The sequence below is a fragment of the Protopterus annectens genome, chromosome 17.part0 (genome assembly GCF_019279795.1).
Source record: "Protopterus annectens isolate FY-2018-M chromosome 17.part0, PAN1.0, whole genome shotgun sequence".
Classification (NCBI taxonomy): domain Eukaryota; kingdom Metazoa; phylum Chordata; order Ceratodontiformes; family Protopteridae; genus Protopterus; species Protopterus annectens.
In genome coordinates this window covers 703,729,582-703,754,251 of record NC_056751.1, presented here as the reverse complement: position 1 = coordinate 703,754,251, position 24,670 = coordinate 703,729,582, and the positions used below count along the sequence as shown (strand labels likewise).

At 39.6% G+C, this 24,670-nt stretch overlaps 1 protein-coding gene across 1 annotated transcript in view; it reads left to right on the top strand.

The window, feature by feature from the left end:
- The first annotated feature begins 560 nt into the window (after window positions 1-560).
- PCP4L1 (Purkinje cell protein 4 like 1) overlaps window positions 561-24,670 on the top strand; it is a 703,528-nt gene continuing 679,418 nt past the window's right edge. The window contains exon 1 of the mRNA XM_044059438.1: window positions 561-946. Within this exon, the coding sequence (XP_043915373.1) occupies window positions 938-946 (9 nt within the window). The 5' untranslated portion in view covers window positions 561-937. The remainder of the gene's footprint in view (window positions 947-24,670) is intronic.

Genomic DNA, 24,670 nt, shown 5'->3' with positions numbered 1-24,670 from the left:
CACACACAAGTACACACACACACACACACACACACACACACACACACACACACACACACACACACACACTCACATAAATAGTAACAAGTACACACATTGATCATAGGTTTTCTGATGGATTAAAATAAATAATGTGATGAAAAATGCATGTGTCAAAAGCTGAATGTGTTTTCTCTGCTTTGCTTTCCTTTACCTTTAAGGCTGGGTTATTAAAACTGTATGCTTTGCTAACAGAAATTATCTGTGAAGAACCTTTCACACACAGATACACAGACATCATTTCAATTTAATGGATTTAATTTAAAACAGTCAAAAGGGAAAAAAAAAGGAAGCAAACACATAAAGGAGAATATCTACAAATATTTATCAGTATAACATGAATAAGCTAATTCAGCCATGGGTCCATTATCAAGCATACACAGATAAGCGTGTGTAAACACACACGCACAGACACACACACAAACACACACACACACACACACACACACACACACACACACACACACTCATTTTTCTCTGCTGGTTTCCCTCAGATTTCCCTCAATCCATTCTATCCTCCCTCCCAAAGCGGAATGAACAAACTTAGAATCTGCATTCTGCCTGCTGACTGGTTACTATTTATTAATGATGCTGTCGATCAGAGAATAGATTCCAACACTGTCAATGAATAAGACCTCACCCTCTCTCTCTCTCTCTCTCTCTCACTCCCTCTGTATTGCTACCGCAAACATTCTCTGCATTCGCTGATAGAACAGAAGAGAGAGAGAGAGATTAGCATATAACACTTTCCTAGAGTAAGTGCTATTAAAGACATCCTTGGCTAGCACAACTCCTAGATACGCATCCAACAGTAAACCCTAAAGAAGAGGAGATCCCAGAAGGGGATACAGTAACACAGTTTCAACTTATCTGCTAATAAAGGGAATCATTTCCAGCCATGAGTCAGGTAAGTGAAACTGACAATTCGTAAGCAGTAGTTTTTGCTGCCCAATAATATCAGCTGTAACGTTGGTAATCCGTCAATTAGCATGCTATACACATGTGCACAGGAACTGGCTCCTCTCTGCTGTTTTGTAAGCACTGTGGATTTTTTCTTGACTTTTTGGTATGCTGCAAAAATGCAGCAAGAGAAGGATAGACAGTGGCAAGAAATGAAAGAACAGAGATGTATGTGTGCCAGATAGAGAAAAAACATTTGTATAAAAAGAATGTAACAGACAGAAGCAAAAAATAGGAACGAAATGAGGAATTAGAAAATAGGCGCTTAAATCTGAACTAAGAAGGATGAGAAAAGGAAATGAGATGTAAAAAACAAACTACTGGGGAAATTATATCTGCGAGAGAACGTCTACATACCACTTTATAGAATTAGAGCTTTAAGTCTGACATGAAACGCCACGTTTCTTGCCATAACACTACAGAGATATTGCCAAAGTTTTATATGAAGATGTTGTGCCAGTTTCTAACATTACAATGCGTATTTGTATTTTTGAGATGAATTGAAAGCATGTTTCACTGTGCAATGTGAAGCAGTTGTCATAAATTTCTTGTTTTACATAATTTAACTTCATAATTTGTGGCATGTTGCCAAAGTTTTATATGAAGCCATTGTACCACATTTTATCCTTTTAATACCAAAGCATATCACATTTTACTTTGCAGATTGGAACAGTTGCTCAGCTGTTGCTGCTACTTATTTTGACTTCATAATTTGTGATGTACAAACTACAGCAATAATGAAGTGTGATCCAAGTTATGTTTCTGTCCTTGTCAGCAATTGTTCACAAGATAACATTGTTTTACAGTCATCAGGCAAGACAGAGAGAAAAATCAGAAACTGAGCACTCAGGAAGGCAGCAATAGGACAAGCTATCAAGTTGTTAACAGTGGCAAGTAGTTCAAAAGAGATGGTAGCGAGTCAAAAAGAAAAAAGGGTTTCCCTGATGCATATGGTAAACAGAGCTTTGTTAATTCTGCACGCATGAACACAGAAATTTTGCAAAGGAACTTAAAAGCCGACATTCAAAGTAAAATTTTCAACACTTCCCCCATGCAGTGAGCTTTGCACTCACACATTTACTAATAAAACCCACCGTAATGTCGCTTCACATAAGAGGAAAAAGGAAATTCCACTGCAGTCACCTGCTCTGACCAGCTTGCATTTTTGCACTCAATGCCAGTCAAAAAGTATACCGACTGGAAAAAGGGGATAGTGTATTCGGTTACTTACAAACGCATTTTATAGCACAGATATTAGCCAGTTTTTCTAAACTTGCATAAAGATACTTGTAAACACTGCATGTGACTATTATATTCTGAAATTATATTGCCAAGGTCCTAAATAATAATGCATAATGCTAGCATCCAGAACAACCAGGCTTTCAAGAATAAGTTATGAAAGAAAAATGAACTGCACATACACGCACACACACACACACACACACACACACACACACACACACACATGCATGCACGCACATGCACACACACACACACACACACACACACACACACACACACACACTCACCATGCGTGTGTGTTTTAGCATGTTGATGGTATGGATGACAAGAACCTTTAATTTTACCTGCTTAATGGTGTATGTGGCTAGGTATGTCATGGTCCTCATGATTACTTGCCTAGCATGTTCCTATTAATTTGCTGTGGAATGTACATGTATTTACAACTAACAGTGTCACCACACTGTGATGTGAGCGAGTGCAGTTGTCAGTCAGCTAACTCTGCCTAGAGTAGTTGTTCATTATACTTTCCAACAGTGGTAGTCAGACAGGGGAATAAGTGCTGTGTCCTGTCCATAGAGAGCAGATTTCATGATTACATCTGTGCTTTGTTTTTCCTGATAAGCACAAGTCTCTGGTACTGGATCTTGAATACAGGACATGGGCACTGTAAGCTGCAACTTTAATGTTACAGGTTTGAAAACATCTTTTACAGTAAAGGAAAACAATGCAGTGTGTGTGTGTGTGTGTGTGTGTGTGTGTGTGTGTGTGTGTGTGTGTGTGTGTGTGTGTGTGTGTGCATGCACGTGGATGTGTAACTTCAAAAGAATGTGCATACAAAACTGAAGTACCACTTTTAATAAAGAACTGAATTATGGGTAATAGAGATTTTATAAATTATAAAATGTTCCAAATCTAAGCAATGCCAGAAAAGATTGTTGGTAACTTAAGGATACATCATTTTCTCATGCACAGTGTACATTTATTCTGTGGTATTCTGCAATATTTATTACCTGGTATTTGTAATGCAGTTCTTCTGGTCTTGCTTATCCGAAGTAAGGCTTTTTGTAACAAGCTTTGCACTTTTCTGCACAGCTGATTACTGTTGTGAGTTATTAGAAACTTATCAAGGCTGTGGTACACAATCTACAGCAGATGTAACTAACATGTACCCTGCCAGCAATCTGCAGTCTTATTGTCAGCCAAGACCTGCTGGTGCAAAATGTCTCCTGTGTCCGTATTCTCTAGATTGCTTTCTTATATCTGCTGAGTATCTTTTAACACTCCTCCACAGGGAAAAAGTTTTTTCCAACATCCTTTATGACTACAGCAGCACTAAATTGCTTGCTTGTTTGCTGCTTTTGGCTTTTATGTATGCATTGTACTTGACTACGTAATTACTGGGTTGCAATGTCTCTCTCTGTGGTGTTGTAACACATTTTATCACATCCTACTGCAGTTCTCAGAGAACTGTGAACTATAGCAGGGTACTTTTAAAAGTGATACCCATGATTTTGATAATTAAGTTGCTGTAAATGTTGAATTTGTAAAAATATAAGCTCAAAGTCAGCAAAAGTGGGAAAATGTAAATAATAATAATTTCATACTTAGTAAACCAGATTATGATTTATTTATTAAATATTAATAACTCTGCAATTCCTACTGGGCAGAGGGCTGGAGGAAATCTCAGGGAGCAGTACACAAGGTAAGTACACAGACTACATATATTGATTACATTTGATTGAATGCAGTAAAGTTAAAGCAAGAACGATCATTATTGTTGTGACTGTCACACAGTAAAGACTCAGACTCAGAAAGTAATGGTTGAACAGATACAACTGCAGTGCAGGTGATGCTGGGAAACAACAGTGATACCCTTAATTTATAAACCAGGTGAGCAGACTAACACAACAACAGTCCATTGACTGTTTCTATCATAAAGTCCATACCTGCACTGTCTTAAAGTGGCTTTAAACACAGGTGACCAGATTGGTGACTAGGATTAGCTGGAAGCAACACTCAGAGACCTGTTCTTCCCACCATGGAAAGGAAGAGTAGATTTTCATTAAGCACATGTCCTCTGATGATGCTTGGTTATATAGCATGTAACATACAAAATTCAGACAGAACAGGTTTATTGAGCAGGCATGATCAGGAGCAAATGTGCTCACCTTTATAACAAAGAATATTATTTCATGGGTCGGAAGGAATGTGAGACACCATTACAGTAAATTAAGGTCCCCTCATGTGCACACATACATACCTGCACAGACACACACTTGCGCTCATGTGTGCACACACACACACACACACACACACACACACACACACACACACACACACACGCACGCACGCACACACACACACACACACACATACACACACACACACACACACACACACACACACACACACACACTCTCCCTCTGTCTCTCTCTCTCACGCACGTACACACATTTGCGCACACTCTGACACAAACACACACATACACAAACTAAGGGAAAGGATAAGAAGCTGGTTTCCCCTGCCACCAGGGTGCTCTTTCATATGAATGTGGGAAGGGTGAATGTTATATCCTTCCTTTTTATGGTTCCTGGGGATTGAACCACAAGTAAAACACAGCCAACAATACCCAGTTATAGAAGGGTAACCACACAAAGTCTACACTCTTCATAGAGATGGAAAAAAGGGTGCCTTCAGACCTCCAAAAATGTTGGAGTTGAAAGTAGTAATGAAAGAAAATTGCCCGTGGCTTTTCTATAAGCATTTGATAAAACATACACAGGGATATCTGAATGACAATGATCAGTGCCAGAGACCAATAAGGATGGCTTGACTCACTGTAATAGTCTCCTCAGATACACTTCTGAAAAATATCACCATTAGCCTTACTGGCTCTTGTGTCTCTCTCTCTCTCTCTCTCTCTCTCTCTCTCTGGGTATTCTGCTCTCAAAGTAACAAACAACCATGGCACAAGACAGTTCAGTGCTACTGAAGGACATGTTTTCCTCTTCCAGTGTGTTGAAGCCTGAAAATCATAGTCACATAGCAATTGCAAGGATGTAACTTGCAGTGCAGATGACTGTAGGTAGGGCTGATGAGGTAGGTGAGAAAATAAATGCATGTGTTTCTTCCTAACATCACTGCCCATAGTAGTACAGGTGATATCATATTACCTAGTGTGGTATGGGGTTCGTCACAGAAGGAAAATGTGAAGACAGGTATTAAAAAAAACCTTTAAGTACACTGAGGCTTACAAGTACAGTGGTAAAGCAGTAAATGTCTTCTCTGGCTGCATGTTTGCCAGTGTGCATGTCATTTGTGGAACCATATCATCAAAGCATAAAAATGCATTGCTCAGTTTTTTTTAATTCTCTGTAAGCGACCTTTCACTATAGCAGATGCTCTTTCTATCCCATTTGTTCCCCCTGTTTTTGTGGCACTAATGTAGCATGTCTTTTCACCGGGTTGGTTTTCCTTCTGCAGTTATGGAGCATTAGTTGGCCATCATGACTGAGTCATCAACACAAGCTGATGGTTAAGATGTTAGCTGAACCATTATTCTTTGGTGGGAACTATTTTTGTACTTTGCACCTGGGAATCCATTTGTACAGCAGGATACAGTGATGCAAATATATTTGTGCATGCTTCCTGTATATGTAGATGTTAGAACTTGTGTTTCTGACCCCAGTATGTGTTAATCCTGAAAGTGCTGATCCCTGCAGCATTTATCCCCCAGAGAGAAGAGATGAGCCTCGATTGGTAACTACTCACCTCCGCCCCATGAGCTGACCATCCAATAGCAATCACTACTCAAACCCAGGTAACCATCAACAATGGAAGATGTTTTACCATGATGCCAACAGACCATATTACTTTGGAAATGTTAGTAGTTTGTATAATACATAACATTTTCTGCAGTCATAATCACACAGAGTAAATGTATTACCAAGAAGAAGATGTATGCATGCATGGAACTGCCTCACTCTAGAGGTTATAAGGTCAAAAAGGATGACAGAATTCAGAAATACATGAAAGAATGCAGGAGGCTGGTAGGTGTATGGCTGCCAGATGTGGACATGCCAGTAATGTGAATTAGTATCACTGAAAACCATCCTTCAGCACTGACTGAGTTTGCCCTTCTCCAGACTGCTGTACAGATGTGAAATTGTTTATATATATATATATATATATATATATATATATATATATATATATATATATATGCGTTAGAAGGTGTATGGACCTCTCCTCACATGGGAGGTGCAAGGGGCTTGATATCACAAAAACTTTCTGTATTTCTGAAAGTGGTTTTCAGCTAAACTGAATCACACTATCAGCATGTGTTGAAATGATCTTCAGCAAGTCAGCGTGACTCCCAGGATGCTCACCTAATGGTAACCAGAAAAATTCACATCTCTTGTTCTAGTGACCCAGGTTCAGTTAATGTCCTCGTTCTGAAAAGTTAACCATGGAGGGGGGAGGGATCTGAACAGCTGATGACTAAATCCCTTGTCTTGGGTGTGGAGGCTACACTGATGGTAACCTGCCAGTGGAGGTAGGGGAGTTGGCAAATAAATGAAGAGATGCATACAGATGGCTACAGCAAGGAAAAATTGCTTTCATGCGCAGGTTTCCAGCATTGAGATCACTGCACATCTGTCGCTGGAGGAAGAGTTCTCATTCTCTGACAATAGCCACACACATCAACAAGTCTAAAGCTAGCAAGTCATAACTTTCAAACTGTGCAACCATTGTAGTGTTAGGCCCAGTTTGCATGCTCACAATTTGCTTAGTAACAATTCAGCAAAATAATAGTATAAAAATACCGTCTTTCAAAAGAAAACATAATTTCCAAAACAAAATCAAACTTCCTTCCCTTCCTCTCTCCTTCCTTCTGACTTCCAAACTCTACCTACAAATTATCCTTGCACTCCAGCCCTTCCCCCCTTTTATTATTTTGGTCACTATTTTCTGCATGCTTCAAGGAGTTTGCTATCCCTCATGAGGTCAAGTCACCATCTTCAAATACAATATCATGAAATGTGGCCTCAGCAGTACCCTTTCAAAAGACAGGGTAACCTCAACATCTCTGAAGTCTGTATGACAGGTTATGTGCCCAGGGATCATGATGATCCTACCTGTGAAGATATGTGAAGGCTGCCAGCCTAGCTAGATAGAATTTTGTAGATAATTCTGTCATTTGCAAATATTGATATAAGCCACAGGCTTGTTCTCTTAAATAAGAAAATTGTATTGGATGTTGAACTTCAAAAATGTAACCACATTGCACACTGCTGGAGGAAAGCTGATAAGTCAAACATTGTATAATTGTTTGATCTCAAAACTCGGAGCCGAGATGTCTGGATGAAGGAATTCTTCCTATTGATTTGAGACCAGAGTTAGTGGCTAGAATTTACATGTATAATGCCTTTTATTGCTCTGGCTTCCTGACCAGCTGCAAGATCAAAAGGGATGTTTACACTCTGAGTACTGTCAGCCTGGGAACCAGAGAATTGTTAAGAATGATGTAATCTAAAATGAGTCAGCAGGATGTATTATCAATGTAAAGGAATTTCTCAGAGACAGAGAGAGAGCATTTTGCATTTGTCTTGAGAACATCCAACTCACCAGCACTCTGCCTGTGCTCTGTATGTAAGTAGGATCTTAGACTTTAGTGTCTCTCTTAGAAATAGCCAGGAAATAGGAAGATTAGACTAGTTGTTTTCTGTATTGATGTCAGAAGTATTATACTGTATTATTTTAAGCATTTTCCTGTGATCTCTGAACTCTCGACTTGCACTGTGTAGTAAGAAATATTATTTTGGGTTTTTATTATTTATTATTAAATATTTTAAACCTATCAACTGTGGCTGTTTTGTGTAGAGATAATTTAAGCTCTAGAGTACATTGCATGTATATAGTGATACTGGCCAAGTCACTGCAATAAGCCTTAAAAGTTCTGGTCGCACTTACTAATTGGATAATAATATTGCACAGTAATAATTGAACACCCTTTTGTAAGGGCCCTTTTAGTAGCTGATAAGTAAGGGTCCCGATGGCAGTGATTACTACCTTATAGCCTGGACAGAAGGAGCACAGCTAGTGAACCTGTGCCAGCCTTCTCCAGGAGTGTCTGTGTGGTTGTATATAAATTATATCTCAAAGTGTGTGTGTGTGTGTGTGTGTGTGTGTGTGTGTGTGTGTGTGTGTGTGTGTGTGTGTGTGTGTGTGTCTGTCACATACTTGGGTAGGGGCGCAAAGAGTACTGGTTGGACAGGGAGAGTGCTAGGAGGACTTGGCTTGGGACCTTGGTTAAATATCCCACTCTACAGCTGTGCCAGTGGGGAGTCTTATTGGGGATCTGGAGAGAAAGGGAGAAACCAGCCCCAGACTGACTGTGATCTCTGTGTGCTCTTAAGGGAAAGTATACTTTACCATGTGTGTATTTGTTATCCTTCCTAATGTGGACACCCCTCACTGGTGTTAGTGGTGAGGATTGAGGCTCCTTGATTGCTGGGCCAGTGCACAGGCATCACACTACCCACATCCTGTTTACATTTCATGTCACAGTCACAGACCCCTGGAAAGAACTATGGCATGACATAGTCTGATATTCTTGTACTACAAAATAATGCTCATTCACAAAAATGAATAGTTATAGATTCCATTAGATATCTGCCACATATGCCACTGTGCACAAAGGAACAATATTTTACTCAGAAAAATGGCATGAAATGACCCAACTTCAGATACATAAAAGAAACTAGAACTGCACAGCTGAGCCAGAAAAATAACCAATTCCAAAGTGAGGCAGGCTTGTCTTATTCATAGAACTTTAATACAATGTTTCTAATGTCATACGTTTAAATTATGCACTGCATCTTTAATACTATATTCAGGATCTGCACCATGATAAACAGGCAATTTTCCAATACTGACACTGTAAAATAAAGGGAATGCTGTACTACTGAGTGTGCCATCCTGCCAATGAAATGTTACACTGAGGTACTATCTGTATGAGTTGGTGATAGCTCAGGTAAATGTCAAAGATCCCATGGCACATTTGGAAAAAAAAGAAGGGGATGTCCACCAGTGTCCTGGCCAAATTTACTCCAGATAGTATGAATCCCATCTTGAGTCTCCCCTGAAAAGAGAACACTGGCTTAGTGGCACTAACCTGGTTAACATAGAACAGAGATTTTCAACCTTTTTCATCTCGTGGCACACATAAACTAATTGCAAAAATCTTGCAGCATACCAAAAAATATATTTTTTTGCCTGACAAAAAATAGGTCTAATTTTAATTGATTTAGAAAATCTTTTCCTCTTTTTTTACTTGCATTTAATATTTAATGAGATATTTGAGCTTGACATTGTTTTAGAATGCCTTTTGTGCAAGGCTGAATTTTGGACAGGCATACTCTTAAATCTTCTTCCGTGGTTTCCAGTCACAATCTATTTTTGTTCTTAACATTACTCATTGCAGAAAAGCTTGATTTGTACGGATATGACATGGAGAAAGGAGGAAGTGCTTCTATTGCTTTTTTTGTAATATTGGGAAATTCATTTTAAGAGATAACCGAGATGAAGTATCTGTTGTTGAATGTTTAAGTTTTAATGCTCTGTCATTTTTTATCACTGTCAGCTCGTCCTCTTCTGTAATATTTCAATTGGCCTGTTTTCAGACATTTAAGACAATTGGATCTGTTATCTAATCCAAGATGATATGTCAACTGAGGGAAATATTTTTCAATATTTATACTAAGTACTCTTAAAGTTTGTAAAATTAGATCTATAAGACTTCCATCCAGTTTCCACCTTTTCGTTAACTCAAATATTTCTGCTGCATTTTCTCTTCTGATTCTTTCTTCCCAAAGAATTAGTTTTTCTTTGAAAGCATTAATGTTGTTGGTGGAAGTAATAATATTTTTACAATCTCCTTGCATACTTTTATTAAGTGTGTTCAAAGATTGAAACAAATCAGAAAGAAATGCTACCTTATTGCATCAAAGCTCATCACTGAGAAAAACAACTAACTTGAGTTAGAACTTCCTCTTTTAGTTCATAAAATCTTAATAGAGCTAGACCATGAGATAACCACCTAACTTATTTTTGGTTTATTTATTTTACATTTGTTTACTGGGAAGGTCTGACTCAGCACAGGTCCCTTTTAAGCAGAGGCACAGGGAGAAAAGCTCCAGCTACAAGGATAATGTTAACATATTCTAGCATACACAGAGTTCCAGTTACAGTCATTTCAGCAGTTTAACAAACATACATGATACTATATTGATGGCAAATAATACAAAAGTAGAAGACATACATTGCATTTCATGGAAAAAAGTCCCACCATAGGTCATATTGCTACAGTTGCAGTTGAAATAATCAAGAGAGTTATACACATACAGATGTAGTTGCTACAGGTGTAATTGAAATGATAAAGAGGGTTATACACATACAGATGTAGTTGATACAGGTGAGATTGAAATGATAAAGAGGGTTATACACATACAGATATAGTTGCTACAGGTGTGACTGAAATGATAAAGAGGGCTATACACATACAGATGTAGTTGTTACAGGTGTGATTGAAATAATAAAGAGGGTTATACACATACAGATGTAGTTGCTACAGGTGTGATTGAAGTGATAAAGAGGGTTATACACATACAGATGTTGTTGCTACAGGTGTGACTGAAATGATAAAGAGGGCTATACACATACAGATGTAGTTGTTACAGGTGTGATTGAAATAATAAAGAGGGTTATACACATGCAGATGTAGTTGCTACAGGCGTGATTGAAGTGATAAAGAGGGTTATACACATACAGATGTTGTTGCTACAGGTGTGATTGAAATGATAAAGAGGGTTATACACATACAGATGTAGTTGCTACAGGTGTGATTGAAATGATAAAGAGGGTTATACACATACAGATGTAGTTGCTACAGGTGTGATTGAAATGATAAAGGGGGTTATACACATACAGATATAGTTGCTACAGGTGTGATTGAAATGATAATGAAGGTTATACACATACAGATGTAGACAGGTGTGATTGAAATGATAAAGGGGGTTAAACATATACAGATGTAGTTGCTACAGGTGTGACTGAAATGATAAAGATGGTTATACACATACAGATGTAGTTGCTATTGATGTGATTGAAATTATAAAGAGGGTTATACACATACAGATGTAGTTGCTACAGGTGAGATTGAAGTGATAAAGAGGGTTATACACATACAGATGTAGTTGCTACAGGTGTGAGTGAAATGATAAAGAGGGTTATACACATACAGATGTAGTTGCTACAGGTGAGATTGAAATGATAAAGAGGGTTATACACATACAGATGTAGTTGCTACAGGTGTGACTGAAATGATAAAGAGGGCTATACACATACAGATGTAGTTGTTACAGGTGTGAATGAAGTGATAAAGAGGGTTATAGTCATACAGATGTAGTTGCTATGGGTGTGATTGAAATGATAAAGAGGGTTATACACATACAGATGTAGTTGTTACAGGTGTGATTTAATGATAAAGAGGGTTATACACATACAGATGTAGTTGTTACAGGTGTGATTGAAATGATAAAGAGGGTTATACACATACAGATGTAGTTGCTACAGGTGTGATTGAAGTGATAAAGAGGGTTATACTCATGCAGATGTAGTTGCTACGGGTGTGACTGAAATGATAAAGAGGGTTATACTCATACAGATGTAGTTGCTACGGGTGTGATTGAAATGATAAAGAGGGTTATACTCATACAGATGTAGTTGCTACAGGTGTGATTGAAATGATAAAGAGGGTTATACACATACAGATGTAGTTGCTACAGGTGTGACTGAAGTGATAAAGAGGGTTATACTTATACAGATGTAGTTGCTACGGGTGTGATTGAAATGATAAAGAGGGTTATACACATACAGATGTAGTTGCTATAGATGTGATTGAAATGATAAAGAGTGTTATAAACTTAAATGAGGTTGCTACATCCTGTTATTTAAATAAAGATGGTAGAAGATTGTTTGGGAAATCAGGAAGGCCCAATCAGGAGAGTAACAGGAACATAACCAGCTGTCGCCTAGATGTGATTTGAGGAGCTTTTTCAATTGTGTGAGAGGGAGCTGTCAGAAGGTACTGGAGTTGGCAGCTTATTCCAAATTGAGTTGTTGGCCTTGGTGGTATCTAGAAGGTGTTGGCTACTGATGCAAAGAGATTGGGCTGAGGTGTATATTTGAATGTGTTTTTGGAAAGAAGGGGTTTTATTGGGTTGGTGGAGAATTTTGTAGACAAAGGTTAGTTGATTAAAGTGTAGAAGCTGTGGGAATCCAAGCCAATTAAGCTGTTTTTGTGGTGTACAGTGATGTGATCTATGTAAAGCTCCAGTGGCAAATCTTGCTATTCTATTTTAGCAAGATTCCAGTTTGTTTAAATCTGTTTTGCAGAGAGTGGTTAATACTGGGCATAGAGGAGGGTTGATAGAAGGTGTGTGAGGGCTATGGTAACTTTCGTGTTATTTGTAAGAAATTCTTTGTGTCTATATAGGAGACCTATTTTCTTGTGAACCTTTTTGATGGTTTGGTCTATATGAACAGTGAATTTCAGGTTATCAATTTCTACCCTGAGCAGTTTAATGTGAGTGCTTGAGATGATCATATTTTTCCTCCTGGAGAAGATATTAAAGGACTGGGAAGATGAGGGGAATCTGGTTGGGCCAAAAAGAAGGAGTTTAGTTCTGTTGGGGTTTAGAATTAGCTGGTAGTTAGTTTGACAGGTTTCTACTGACAGAAAGGAGTCTTGGGTTTTGGTGTGGAGGTCTTCCAGTGTATAGGGCAGCACATATTAAGGTGGAGTAATCAGCATACTGTATTATAGAGACTTGTGGTGCTGAGGTCCTGAGGTGGTTAGCGAGTAGAGAGAATACTAGTGGTCCAAGGATTGAGCCTTGTGGAACCCCTAAGGAGACTGGAAGAAGAGAAGAGAGTTGGTGTTGCCACTGGGTAAATTGCAGGTGTCCTGTTAGATAACTTTCAAATCATGTAATGGTGGAATTGCTGACATTTAGAGTGGAGAGAATATTGATGAGTTTATTGTGATTGACCATGTCACCGGTATTGGATAAGTATAAAAGTATGACCAATGCAAATTCTCTGTTGTTTCTATGGTGGCTAACAGTGTTAGTAAAGGATAGTAGTGCTGTGGTGGTGCTGTGAAAGGGACAGAAGCTGTGTTGGGTGTTTGATAGTAGTTTGCATGTGAGTAGGTAGTCCATTGGTTGGGTGTGCACAACTCTTTCTAATATTTTGGGTAAGGGAGATAGAATGGCAATTGGGTGATAATTAGTGGGTTCAGTGGAATTACCTCCCTTGTGTAGTGGTAGAATGTGGGGTCCATATTACGGGTACCTGACTTTCAAATATTGAGCGGTTTATGAATATGGCTACTGGGTAAGCTATTGCTTCAGCTGCACTTTATAGAAATTCTGCTGGAAGGTTGTCAGTAGCTAGACTTGTTGGTTTAAGTTTTTGAAGTAGTTTTTGTTAGTTATAACAGATACTGGGTGTAGGCTGAAGTGAGAGGTGGAGTCATTGGATATGGTGCTGTTCTGGGGGACAAGAGAAGTAGGGTTACTGTCAAAGCCTTGTGTGTTTAGGGATTGGATAGTTTATGTGAAGAATTTATTAAATTGGGTTGCAATATTATCAGAATTGTTGGTTATTGTTGAGGCAGGGGTGGTGGATTTACCTGGTTGAAGTATTTTATTAGCTGCTACCCAGAATTTTTTTTCTTTGCTTATTCTGAATGTTTTGGTAATAGTTGATTTTGTCTAATTTTATTAGTTTTTGTGTTTTATTCCTAAGTTCTAGATATGTTTGCTTAGTTGCTTGTGTTTTGTTTTTTTTTTTTTGTTTGTTTTGTTTTTTTTAATTGTTGCCAGGTTTTGTCTCTAGCCTTGAGTAGGGATCTACATTCTTTAGTTAGCCCGGGTGCATACTTAGATTTTACTCTGATAGTTCTATGGGGTGATGGGAGTTTAGTATGTCTAAGAATGTGTTGTTGAATGAGTCAACTGCATTGTCAGGAGGTAACTGTTTGAGAGATTCCCAGTTACAACTGTTTAGAGTAGTGATGAAGCTATTTAAATTGAAATTTTTTTGTTTCTGATTAAGCAGAAGGCAGGTTAGATGATTTGGTGAGTTTGAGTCCTAAGAAGGAATTCTGGCAGACAACCTGATTGAGATGCCTGAGAGGGCTTGCTAACTAAAATCCAGTCAAGAACTGATTGTATTTTAGAAGATTTATCAATCCTTGTAGGGGAGCAGATGAGTTGAGTAAATCCATGGAGGTTTATGAGGGAAGATGGATTTTCTGAGGAACAGTTAAGCCAGTATGTATTGAAGGTCTCCCATCACAATTGTTTCTTGTGGGAGAGAACTGGATATACAGAGCAGTATGTTTTCCATAGTGGGGATATTATTTCCTGGCGGGATATAACCACCAATAATATTAATGTAGTTTTTGGAATTAATTTTAAATTTGGCAAAGATAAGTTCAGCATTGTCAAATTCAGGAAGGTTTATGTCTACATGGTCTAGAATTAGGTGATTTTAAATAATATAGCTACTCCTCCACCCTTTCTAGATTTCCTGTCTTTTTGTATAATATTATCTGGGTCTGTTTGTCTATTGTTATTAATACTGTATGGAGTGTTGTTAACTTCTGTATGGAAAAACTGTGTGTGAGAAGCTTCCATTGGGGAACACAGTGCTGGAAACCACTGTGATAGTAACGGCCTGCTTTTTATATAACTGACAATTGTGTGGGTCTCGTCTAGTACTTTTTTCAGCTCGGGTACCAATGATTTTGACACTAGTACTTCTCTGCAGAGAAAGCAATGAGAATAAATAATTCTAGGATTCCGTTTTTGTGCCAGTGTAACAAATCTTTTTACACTTCATGACAGAGTGCGCATCATCTGTACAAACACTGATGCAGAAATCCCAAGACAACTTATGTCAGTTGTTAGTCACTCCACCAACAGGGTGCCTGTTATCCTTGAGCATAGCCAAGACAGCAGCATCGTGTTTTGTACCCATGTGTATTCAGGCTAGTTGGAGCATCTGTGCCACAGTACTTCATGTCCACGATAATTCTTATTACTTGATTTGAAATAAAAGTAAGGCAAAGTGGCTTTTGGTGAGTTGTGGATGGACATTTTTGGTGGCAGCAACAGCAGGTGCGTGAAGTAATCTTTAAGTTTTAAAAGGCTATCTATCTTTTTAAAAAAAATCTTGTGGCACACCTGTGGACCTCTCGAGGCACACCAGTTGAAAACCCTTGACATAGAATAAATATTCTAACAAATAAATGATTTTGTTAACATGTGACAGCAATACAGGAGTTTAGAACACAAATCGGAACTTTGTATCTATTCCCTAGGTGGAGAAACAGTCTGCAAGTTCCTGTACAATTCTAGAAATCCAGTTTACATTTCTAACTTGAATCATCACACATTAGAGCCAAAAGCCTGTTTAGTAAATATCTTATTTCACTGCTTTAGAGGCACTTTTTCCATCCGAACCGATTTGTACCCCTCATTATTACTTTTTCCTCCGGCTAAGCAGTAGGTCTGCTCTACAACAGACACACATGGTTGAATGTGTATCCTACTGGTGACAGTTATAAAATGCGTATAATTAACCTAGATATTAGGCTGGCTGGAGTTTGGAATGTAATGTTATTGTTACAGTATATCAGCAGTGAAAGAACACACAGTAGCTGCTGCATATTAAATTTGACATTAATATAAATTTCTGTCATCAGAAATGTATCCAAGACTCTTACTTAAAATAAATTAATCTACACTAAAACATTTTTAAATGAAGTGGTATGTACAGTAAAATATTTTTATGAGAATCTATCACTTTCTGTGTTTGCCATGCAAACATTGCAGCAGTACAGTACTGTTAACCAGCTAGGGGTACATCTCAGCAGCAATATATTACTGGTGCACCCCATGTTCATGTGCATCAGAAAAACTGCTTGCTTTCTCAAAAACTGGCGTAGCAGTGAGGGCATGACCTAAGAATCAGAGTGTGAAGCTGCCACTAACAAATATCAGATCTACTTACAAATGATAGCAGATGAAGACACAGATGGATGTGCATCATAAAACATGCTGCATGGCAACATTTATCAGGCAGTCACACTCATCAGGTTCCAGGACTAAATCTCTCAGGCTTTGCTCTCACAGTTGTCATGGTCACCATAGCAACATCTTGGTTAGCAAACTATTTACTGATGTCTGTCCATATGTTATCTTCTACAATTAAATGCTTCTTGGACTTATAGTCTGTTTCTTATGGACATACTTGAAAATTGCATGTCATTTGCTTCGCTGGAAAAGCAAACAATAAATCTATTTAGTCTGCCCTTAAAGTGCATTTAATATTCTGTCTCCCTTCCATTGCTGTCTTTCCCCTAACCCCTTCTCCAGCTATCCTATGCCTTTGCAATGCCCAAGTGCATTCTGTCTCCTCAACCATTCTAGTAGTCCATGCCTGTTGACAGCAACTCTCTCAAAGAAAGAATATATTTACTGATACAGGCAGAAAATGGTATTTACAATCTGCTGTTTGTGCCCCTACTCCCTCCTCTCTCCTCTATACTCCTTCTTCAGAATAACCCCTTTACATCTCAGTGAAATCATCTTGTCTGTCCATGTAATGCCTCCCATTTCTCCTGAATAGAGCACAATCATGTCATTGCTTTTCCCCTCCCTTCCACACAAAATGTTAATGGCTTTCCTCTCGGCTCTTTTCAGATCCCGGTATCTATTTCCTTGTCTGGTCTTCAAGATTGCATGCAGTACACAAGGTATGCACGATCCAGACCCAGAAGAGCAGAAGCATTCCTTCTCTGGTTCTAGATTCCAGCTGTCTGAGGTTACACCCCAGCATTCTCTTTGTTGCTGCCAATGCCCTCTTCCTCTACGCCTGGTGATGCAGTACGAGGTGACCAGCACCCCAACATCCTTTTTCTTCTTTGTTGCTATCAGTTCCATTTCCTGCAGCTGATACTTCATGCCAGGGTTGCTGTGAACCAAGTGTCATCAGTGAAGGGAAAGATTCTCTTCTCTCTTTTCTGTATATCTCTTAACTCTCCAGAGTTTCACAGAATGTCCAAATTTTTGCCTCTTATTTCTGGTCTATTCCCCATAAAATTTGTGATTTTCTGGCAAATTATTGAGGATTGAAGTCACTAAATAATACTAAATAATGACAGACATTGAAGTGTCAGACTCAATATCCTTCAGAAAATATATAATACAAAATCTGTCATTCTAGCAACTTTCTAAGTTTATAGGAGCAGTATTTAAAATCTGTGCCCATTTTTGGGACTTTGTCCCCACATTATTCCTGGATCTGTCTAAATTTCTTGCACTGAGAGGTTGAGAGGTCTGGTTCTCTCATGTATGCCTGAAACAAATCTTGAAGAGTTCTGGACTTATAGTGGAACCCTGCAGCACTCCAATACTTCCTTATTCCAGATATTGTTGTTCCTCTCATTACAACCCTCTGCGTTATACTCTTCAGACATGCACCAGTCCAGGTCTTGCAACTTGATCATAACCCATAGTTTTCCTAACAGCTAACTGCATAATACTGTGTCAAAAGGCTTTGGTGACAACTGGGTAGACCATTTCTACTATTACTCCCATGTTGAGTTCTCCTGTAACCCTGTCATAAAAGTTGTTAGGTTTCACTAACAGACCTTTAGTTCACCAGATGTCTCCTGCCCCTTGTACAAAAGTACCACATTTCCTGAAGTTCTAGACACTTCTGCAGTAACAATTTATATGCTGAGAACCTCTGTCAGGGATCTGCCAGTACACTAGCCAGATTTTTAAAGACCCTGGGATATGGGTCTTCTAGGCCATCTAGTCACTGTGCTTTATCCTCCCGTAAGACAGCCATTTCCTTCTTAACCTCCCCCTGTCTCTGTCCTTGTGTCTTCTCACTTTGGTACGTAATCTGCTCTACCATCACACCTCTCGAATGATGAGATTTTTATAGAATGTCTGGATTTTTGCCTAATACTTTTGGTCTGTGCCTCATAACAATTTGAGGATTTCTAGAAACTCAATGAAGATTGAAGTCACTGTATATAACATACAGATGAGCTTCGGACTTCCCACCTTTCAGAAAATGCATGCTAAGGCAAAACCTGTTATTCTATCAATTATCTAAGTTTATAAGAGCAATATTTAAAATGTCTCCCTGACCTGGGCCTTTGTCTTGAGGTTAAGAGGTATCCTTACTGTTCTTCAAGAAACTAAAAGTATCCTTTTAACACCTATACCTTTACCTGCTCTTCTGTGATCTTTCTCCCATCTTGTTTGCCTGGCCACATCTGCCCCTCCCTTCCTTCTTTCTGTTATATTCCTAAATAAGCCTTTTTTCCTCATCTTGCCACCTTCTGCTAATTCACTTTCAGCTTGTGCCTTGTTTGATCTCACTTTCTTTTATTGCCATTCTGCTTACTTCCTTGTACTGTGCCTCTTCCACATTCCCATCCCACATTCTACATCTTTTTTGTAACCTATCTTTTGCCCTAATCACTAGCTTTACCTTCCTCATTAAACTAAATTGGCCTTCTCATCATTTTTGCCTTTTTACTTCTTCCTCATGTCCATAGTAATGAATACTGTATACTGCATCCCTGACCCATTCCCATTCCTTACTTTCTAGTTGGCTCCATGGTGCTGAGGAATAAAACATTGAAAGTAATGCAGCCAACTCATAATTGACTAGTGGTCTGGGTGCTGAAGAAGCTGACCAGGGAGGATGAACAACTCACCTACCCTGGAGGAAAGGTGGCAATCTGATTGCTACAACATCAGTAATCTATTGGAGAGGGGTTGTGACATGCAGCATACCAGACATGCACTCATCACCAGCAAACTAATGACAGTAGCAGAGGTCACCTGTTAGCTGTCTGTAGCATACTGAGTATAGTGAAAGGGCTTTGAGTCGGTGCATATGTGGAAGTAGGCATGGGTCAGAAGAGTTATTACAGGTATCTGTAGTGACATGGATGTATGTATATACCTCAGGGAAGTAGCAAATTTAGGCAAACACAAAATGCAACTGAGCTCCTCCTCATGTACGATGTCCTTGGATGCTGTGGGGTCAGGGGCACTGAGTAGCTCTCTGGCCTGTGGACAGATTATGTCTAGCCCTTAAATGCAGGTAGCCTTAGTCTGAGGGGAATTAAGCCATTTATATTTGTATTTATTTATTTACTTTATTTATTTATTAACGTATTTATTTAATTATTGTCTTTTGTTTACCAGGAAAGTCCGACTAGGCACAAATCCCATTTTCAGCTGAAGCCCAGGGAGAAAAGCTGTGCGAGACATGTGCTGTGGTGCTTGTGTTAAGTACTGTGCTCTCTAGCTTGTGCAACTAGTTAGGTAGGAGTTCTAATCTCACTGCAGTCAACTGGTGAGTGTGCATGGTGAGAAGAGTATGAGTCTATATCCTATTTTCACCAGTTCAATCCTATGGAAAATAAAGTGTGGGAGATTGGTATAATAGTTAAGATGTTTACCTTACAGACACAAGGTACAGGGTTTGATTCTCACATGGGGGTAATTGTCCAGTCTTAAAATGGCCCACAAGTGCAGTTAGCCTATACTAATCTATGAACCAATGATGTCTTGACATAATTCACATGTCTGGCTCAGTATGGCAGAGCTGCTCCAAGTTTGGCAACTTCGCCAAAGATCTGGAGTGATTTTAACTAAATCCAAGGCGTCCACTGTGATCAACAAAACATATGTATTTTTAAGTTTAACTGCACTTTTTTTAACTGTATTTTGCTCAATTGCTCTTTCATTTTTTGTTGTTACTGCTTTGCCTGTTTTTTTTTCTCCACTTTAAAATGCTAGTACTTCTGTAGTTCATAGCATAGGCTAGATTCAGATCTGCTGAATCTAGGCTGTTTGGCATAAATTGAGCACTAAACTAAAGCCAGCCATCCTACATTAAGAAGGCCCTCCTGCACCCTTGTGGCAGAAGTGTGCAGCCAAGGAGCCATTTGAGTCGATGATTGTTGTAAAAAAGCTCAGTTTTGGGCTTTCTCATTGGCTAGTTTGTGTTTAAACTGTTTAACTTTGCTTGTATTTAATCACCACATTTGACCGTAGCTGCACACCATGCAATGAGGTTTAGCATTGCCATGTATAGATGCAAATGTTTAGAAACAACAATTTTCCCCATTATAGCTGCTAGAGAACCCTCTCTGTGTGCAATGCGGCTGTGCATTGCTACCCAGCGAGCAACTCAGCTGCCCATTCTGAGGCACTGATGCAGTCTTCCACCCTTAGCCTTCCACAGAATAGCTGCCTTTGCTAGTCTCACAAGCAAATTCTGGTCCATCTAGCCCTTCCCCACTAGTCACTACAATATATACCTGCCATAATGGATGGACAGTTTCTCACTATTTTTCCAGCCAACCTGATTGACATGGGTATCCTGAGGCAATGTAGCAATTGCCTCATGTATACTAACAACCACTTGCTCCTAAAGTAAACAAATACAGTATGCAACAGATGCAACTATACCATGAAATTAGAATCAGTCCTCTCACATAACAAAGACATACAACAGGTTGTCAGCACACACACACACCTTCCCTCTCACACAAGAGAAGGTCATTTGTTTGTGTTGCATTGAGCAATATCTAGCTGGAAATTGTGACTCTGTTTTTTCAGTAGGACCCCACCCACCCTCCTTGTTTTTGTTTTGGTGTTAATCTTGGTGGCTTTGAAACTGCCCGCCCCTCTTGTAAATTTGCACTTGGATACTCCTCCTGGGCCCATCTCATTTGCTCACGCAAAAAAAAATTGTTCTTTTTATCTGCTTTTACTGTATTTGTGTTTCTTCCTACTTTATTTTGCTTTTGCGTCATCTTAAAAGTACTCAGTTGTATTTATTACTGCTTGGTGTAACTCATTCTAAGCCTTTTAGCTTAAGCACTTGGGCTTCAGACCAATTGTTTTACATTAAGAAGGTTTGTGGTCTGCACTGTAGTGGCAGAACATGTAGCTTACATCCTTCTAAGTTGGGAACTGCTGATTGAGGGCTCAGTGTCTGTTATTCTAACAGTGTATTAGTTCTGGTTTAAGCACTTGGGCTTCAGGCCAGTTATTTTACATTAAGAGGGTTCATGGTCTGCACTCTTGTGGGAGGAGAGGCTGGACTCTGCTCTTCTGAGCTGGGAATTTCTGGTTAAAGGCTTATAGTGTCTGCATATTTGAACTGCTTCTTACTGAAATTGCTATACCTTGTTTGCTGAAGCATAGACTAGATCCAGGCCTGCTGAATCTAGCTTTGTTTGTATAACTTGAGCACTAATCCAGGCATTCTTTAAAGTATTCAATTGTATTTATTACTGCTTGGTAGTAACTTGATTAAAGTGTAGCTATCATTCTAAGTCTTTTGGATTAAGCACTTGGGCTTCAGACCAGTTGTTTTACATTAGACAGGTTTGTGGCCTGCACTGTGGCTGAATCTACCTTTGTTTGTATGCTTGTTGTTTGTTTGCTTGTTATTTCCCTGAAATGCTAATTCCACCTAAAACACAGCTTTTCAGTGCTTCTGTGGATCCCTAGTGATATCTGCATTGCTTACTGTACTTATTTCCGTGTTTCACTTTAAAAAAGTTATTGTTTGTCGTTTTTGCATTTAAGTTACCTGTAACACAGTCGCAGGCTACACACTCAAGTGCGCTAGCCTCCTCTGTGTATTTAAAGTAATTTAAGCTCTGCATTTCTGTTTCTAAAAAAAACACAAAAAAGTCCTTGTTTTCCCGCCTTTCTGAACTAGTCTAGTCCAGTTTTCAGGCTTTGCTGAATCCAGGACTGTGGTAAAGGTTCCTGTGTTGCCCATATCATACTTGGATAGTTAGGTGGCTTCCTTGTTCACTGTGAGAGTGGGAACTCTGAGCAGCCTATCTGTCCCTGTAGGAGTGGTCCCAGACCAGCAATTTGTAGCTCATTGGCCATTTTGGGCTAATTTCTATCCTTTTTGATCTCCCTGGTATAAAAAACGCTTAGTGCAGTTTTGCACTTGTATACAGCTCAGCAAGCTCCTTGTGGTGCCCTGCAGAGTCCTACAAGCGGCCAAGAGACAAAAGAGGGACTTTGGACTTCATTAAGTATTGTTTTTGCTTGTTATTTCCCTGAAATGCTAATTCCGCCTAAGACACAGCTTTTCAGTGCTTCTGTGGATCCCTAGTGATATATCTGCATTGCTTACTGTACTTATTTCTTTGTTGCACTTGAAAAAAGTTGCTGTTTGTCATTTTTGCATTTAAGTTACCTGTAACACAGTCACAGGCTACACACTGAAGTGCGCTAGCCTCCTCTGTGTATTTAAAGTAATTTAAGCTTTGCATTTCTGTTGTTTCTGAAAAAAAAAACACAAAAAAATTCCTTGTTTTCCCGCCTTTCTGAACTAGTCTAGTCCAGTTTTCAGGCTTTGCTGAATCCAGGACTGTGGTAAAGGTTGGATAATTAGGTGGCTTCCTTGTTCACTGTGAGAGAGGGAAATCTGAGCAGCCTATCTGTCCCTGTAGGAGTGGTCCCAGCCCAGCAACTTGTAGCTCATTGGGCTAATTTCTATCCTTTTTGATCTCCCTGGTATAAAAACCGCTTAGCGCAGTTTTGCACGGGTTTGCGCACTGCACAGCGCTGTTTAGCTGTGGTTAAACTATTCCAGGCTCCACGAAGTCTGCACTTCAGTTTTTCCCTTGAAACTTGAAACACTTCAACCCAGCACTAGAAATAAGGCAGTTTAAGAGTGGCACTTACTAAAACTCACTAAAACTAGCACTAGCTTACGGCTTGCACTTCAGCCCTATACTCAGGAAGTATAAGGCTCTTTACTCATCCAATCAGCAATACAGTCCCAACCATCTATTCAGGCATGTTCAAGGGACAGCTTCAGATGTGCTCTCCAGTCCAGCTGGTGAATCTGGGCATCCTGAGGCAATGTTACAATTGCCTCATGTACACAGACAACCCCCTCCTCCTCCCAACCAATACAAACATATGTGAGAGATGCAGCTACACAGCCAAACTGGAGGCTAAGCTCTCTCAACCCACAACTGGATCAACCAGTCACAAGGAGAAGGGCAACACTAGCACCACATTACCAGACTCACATAGACCAGCCATAGCTGCACCAGAAAACAACTCTCAGACACATGCAAAAACATATTTGGAGGCTCTAAATAAGAACCTGCCTAAACAACAGAGACCTCCTAAGCATACACCCAAACAACCCCCACCCCACAACAGAAACCAGGTAACACATATGTCACAACGTCAGTGTGCCAAGCAAAAACAGCCCCTAAGGCTAAATAACACACCTAACACACTAGTAAGCAGTGATTCTATCATCAGGCACACAGACGTCCCACTCACTAGACTGAACAAGGAGAAGGTTACCGTAAGCTGCCTGTCGGGTGCCAGAATCCGCCACATAACACATGCACTCAGGTCACTCCACAACAAGTACAAATATGACTCTGTCATTGTACATGTTGGCGTAAATGACCTGAGAAGTACCTTCCTGGACTACATGAAAAGAGATGGAGGAGCTCCCTGACCATGTAGCCCAGGCTGGTATGACTCTGACTCTGAGTAGCATCCTGCCCTCACCCAAAATGATGCCAGCATATGAAGAAAAATGATCAGTTTCAACAACTGGTTAAACTACTGGTGTCATTCAAAGGGGATCCAGTACTTGTCAGCCTGGGACGACATGCTTGACAAGCCACGTTGCTTCGCCAGAGATGGCTTGCACCTGTTGCCCATGGACTTTCGAATACTGGCCAAGACTCTTGCCGCCCCAATACTACCATTTTTAGGTAAGGCTCAAAAGACAAACCCGCCTCCATAAACAACAATAATAAACAAAAACTGAGGGTAATGCTGCTCAACGCCAGAAGTCTAAACCTCAAAATGCACGCACTCAAGGCTCTCCTTAGTATGGAAGAAATTGACGTATGTGCAGTGACAGAAACCTGGTTCAAGGCTCCAGAGAGCACCCCAGCACTACCAGGCTATAACTTCTATCATACCTTTAGGTCCCAAAACCAGGACCGGAACACAAAAGGAGGGTTGTGTCCATATTCATCAAGAACACCCATACCTCCAGGTTAGTAGCACAGCACGCGGAATCTGAGACCATCCAAGTGCAATTGACAGTGGGTAAATTGACTGTTCAATTTATAGCTTGCTATAGATCTCCCACCTTGTCTCAGGACTCTCATGCAGCATTCCTGAGAACATTAGAAAGTATGAAGATTCTACCCAACACCATGCTACTGGGTGACTTCAACTAT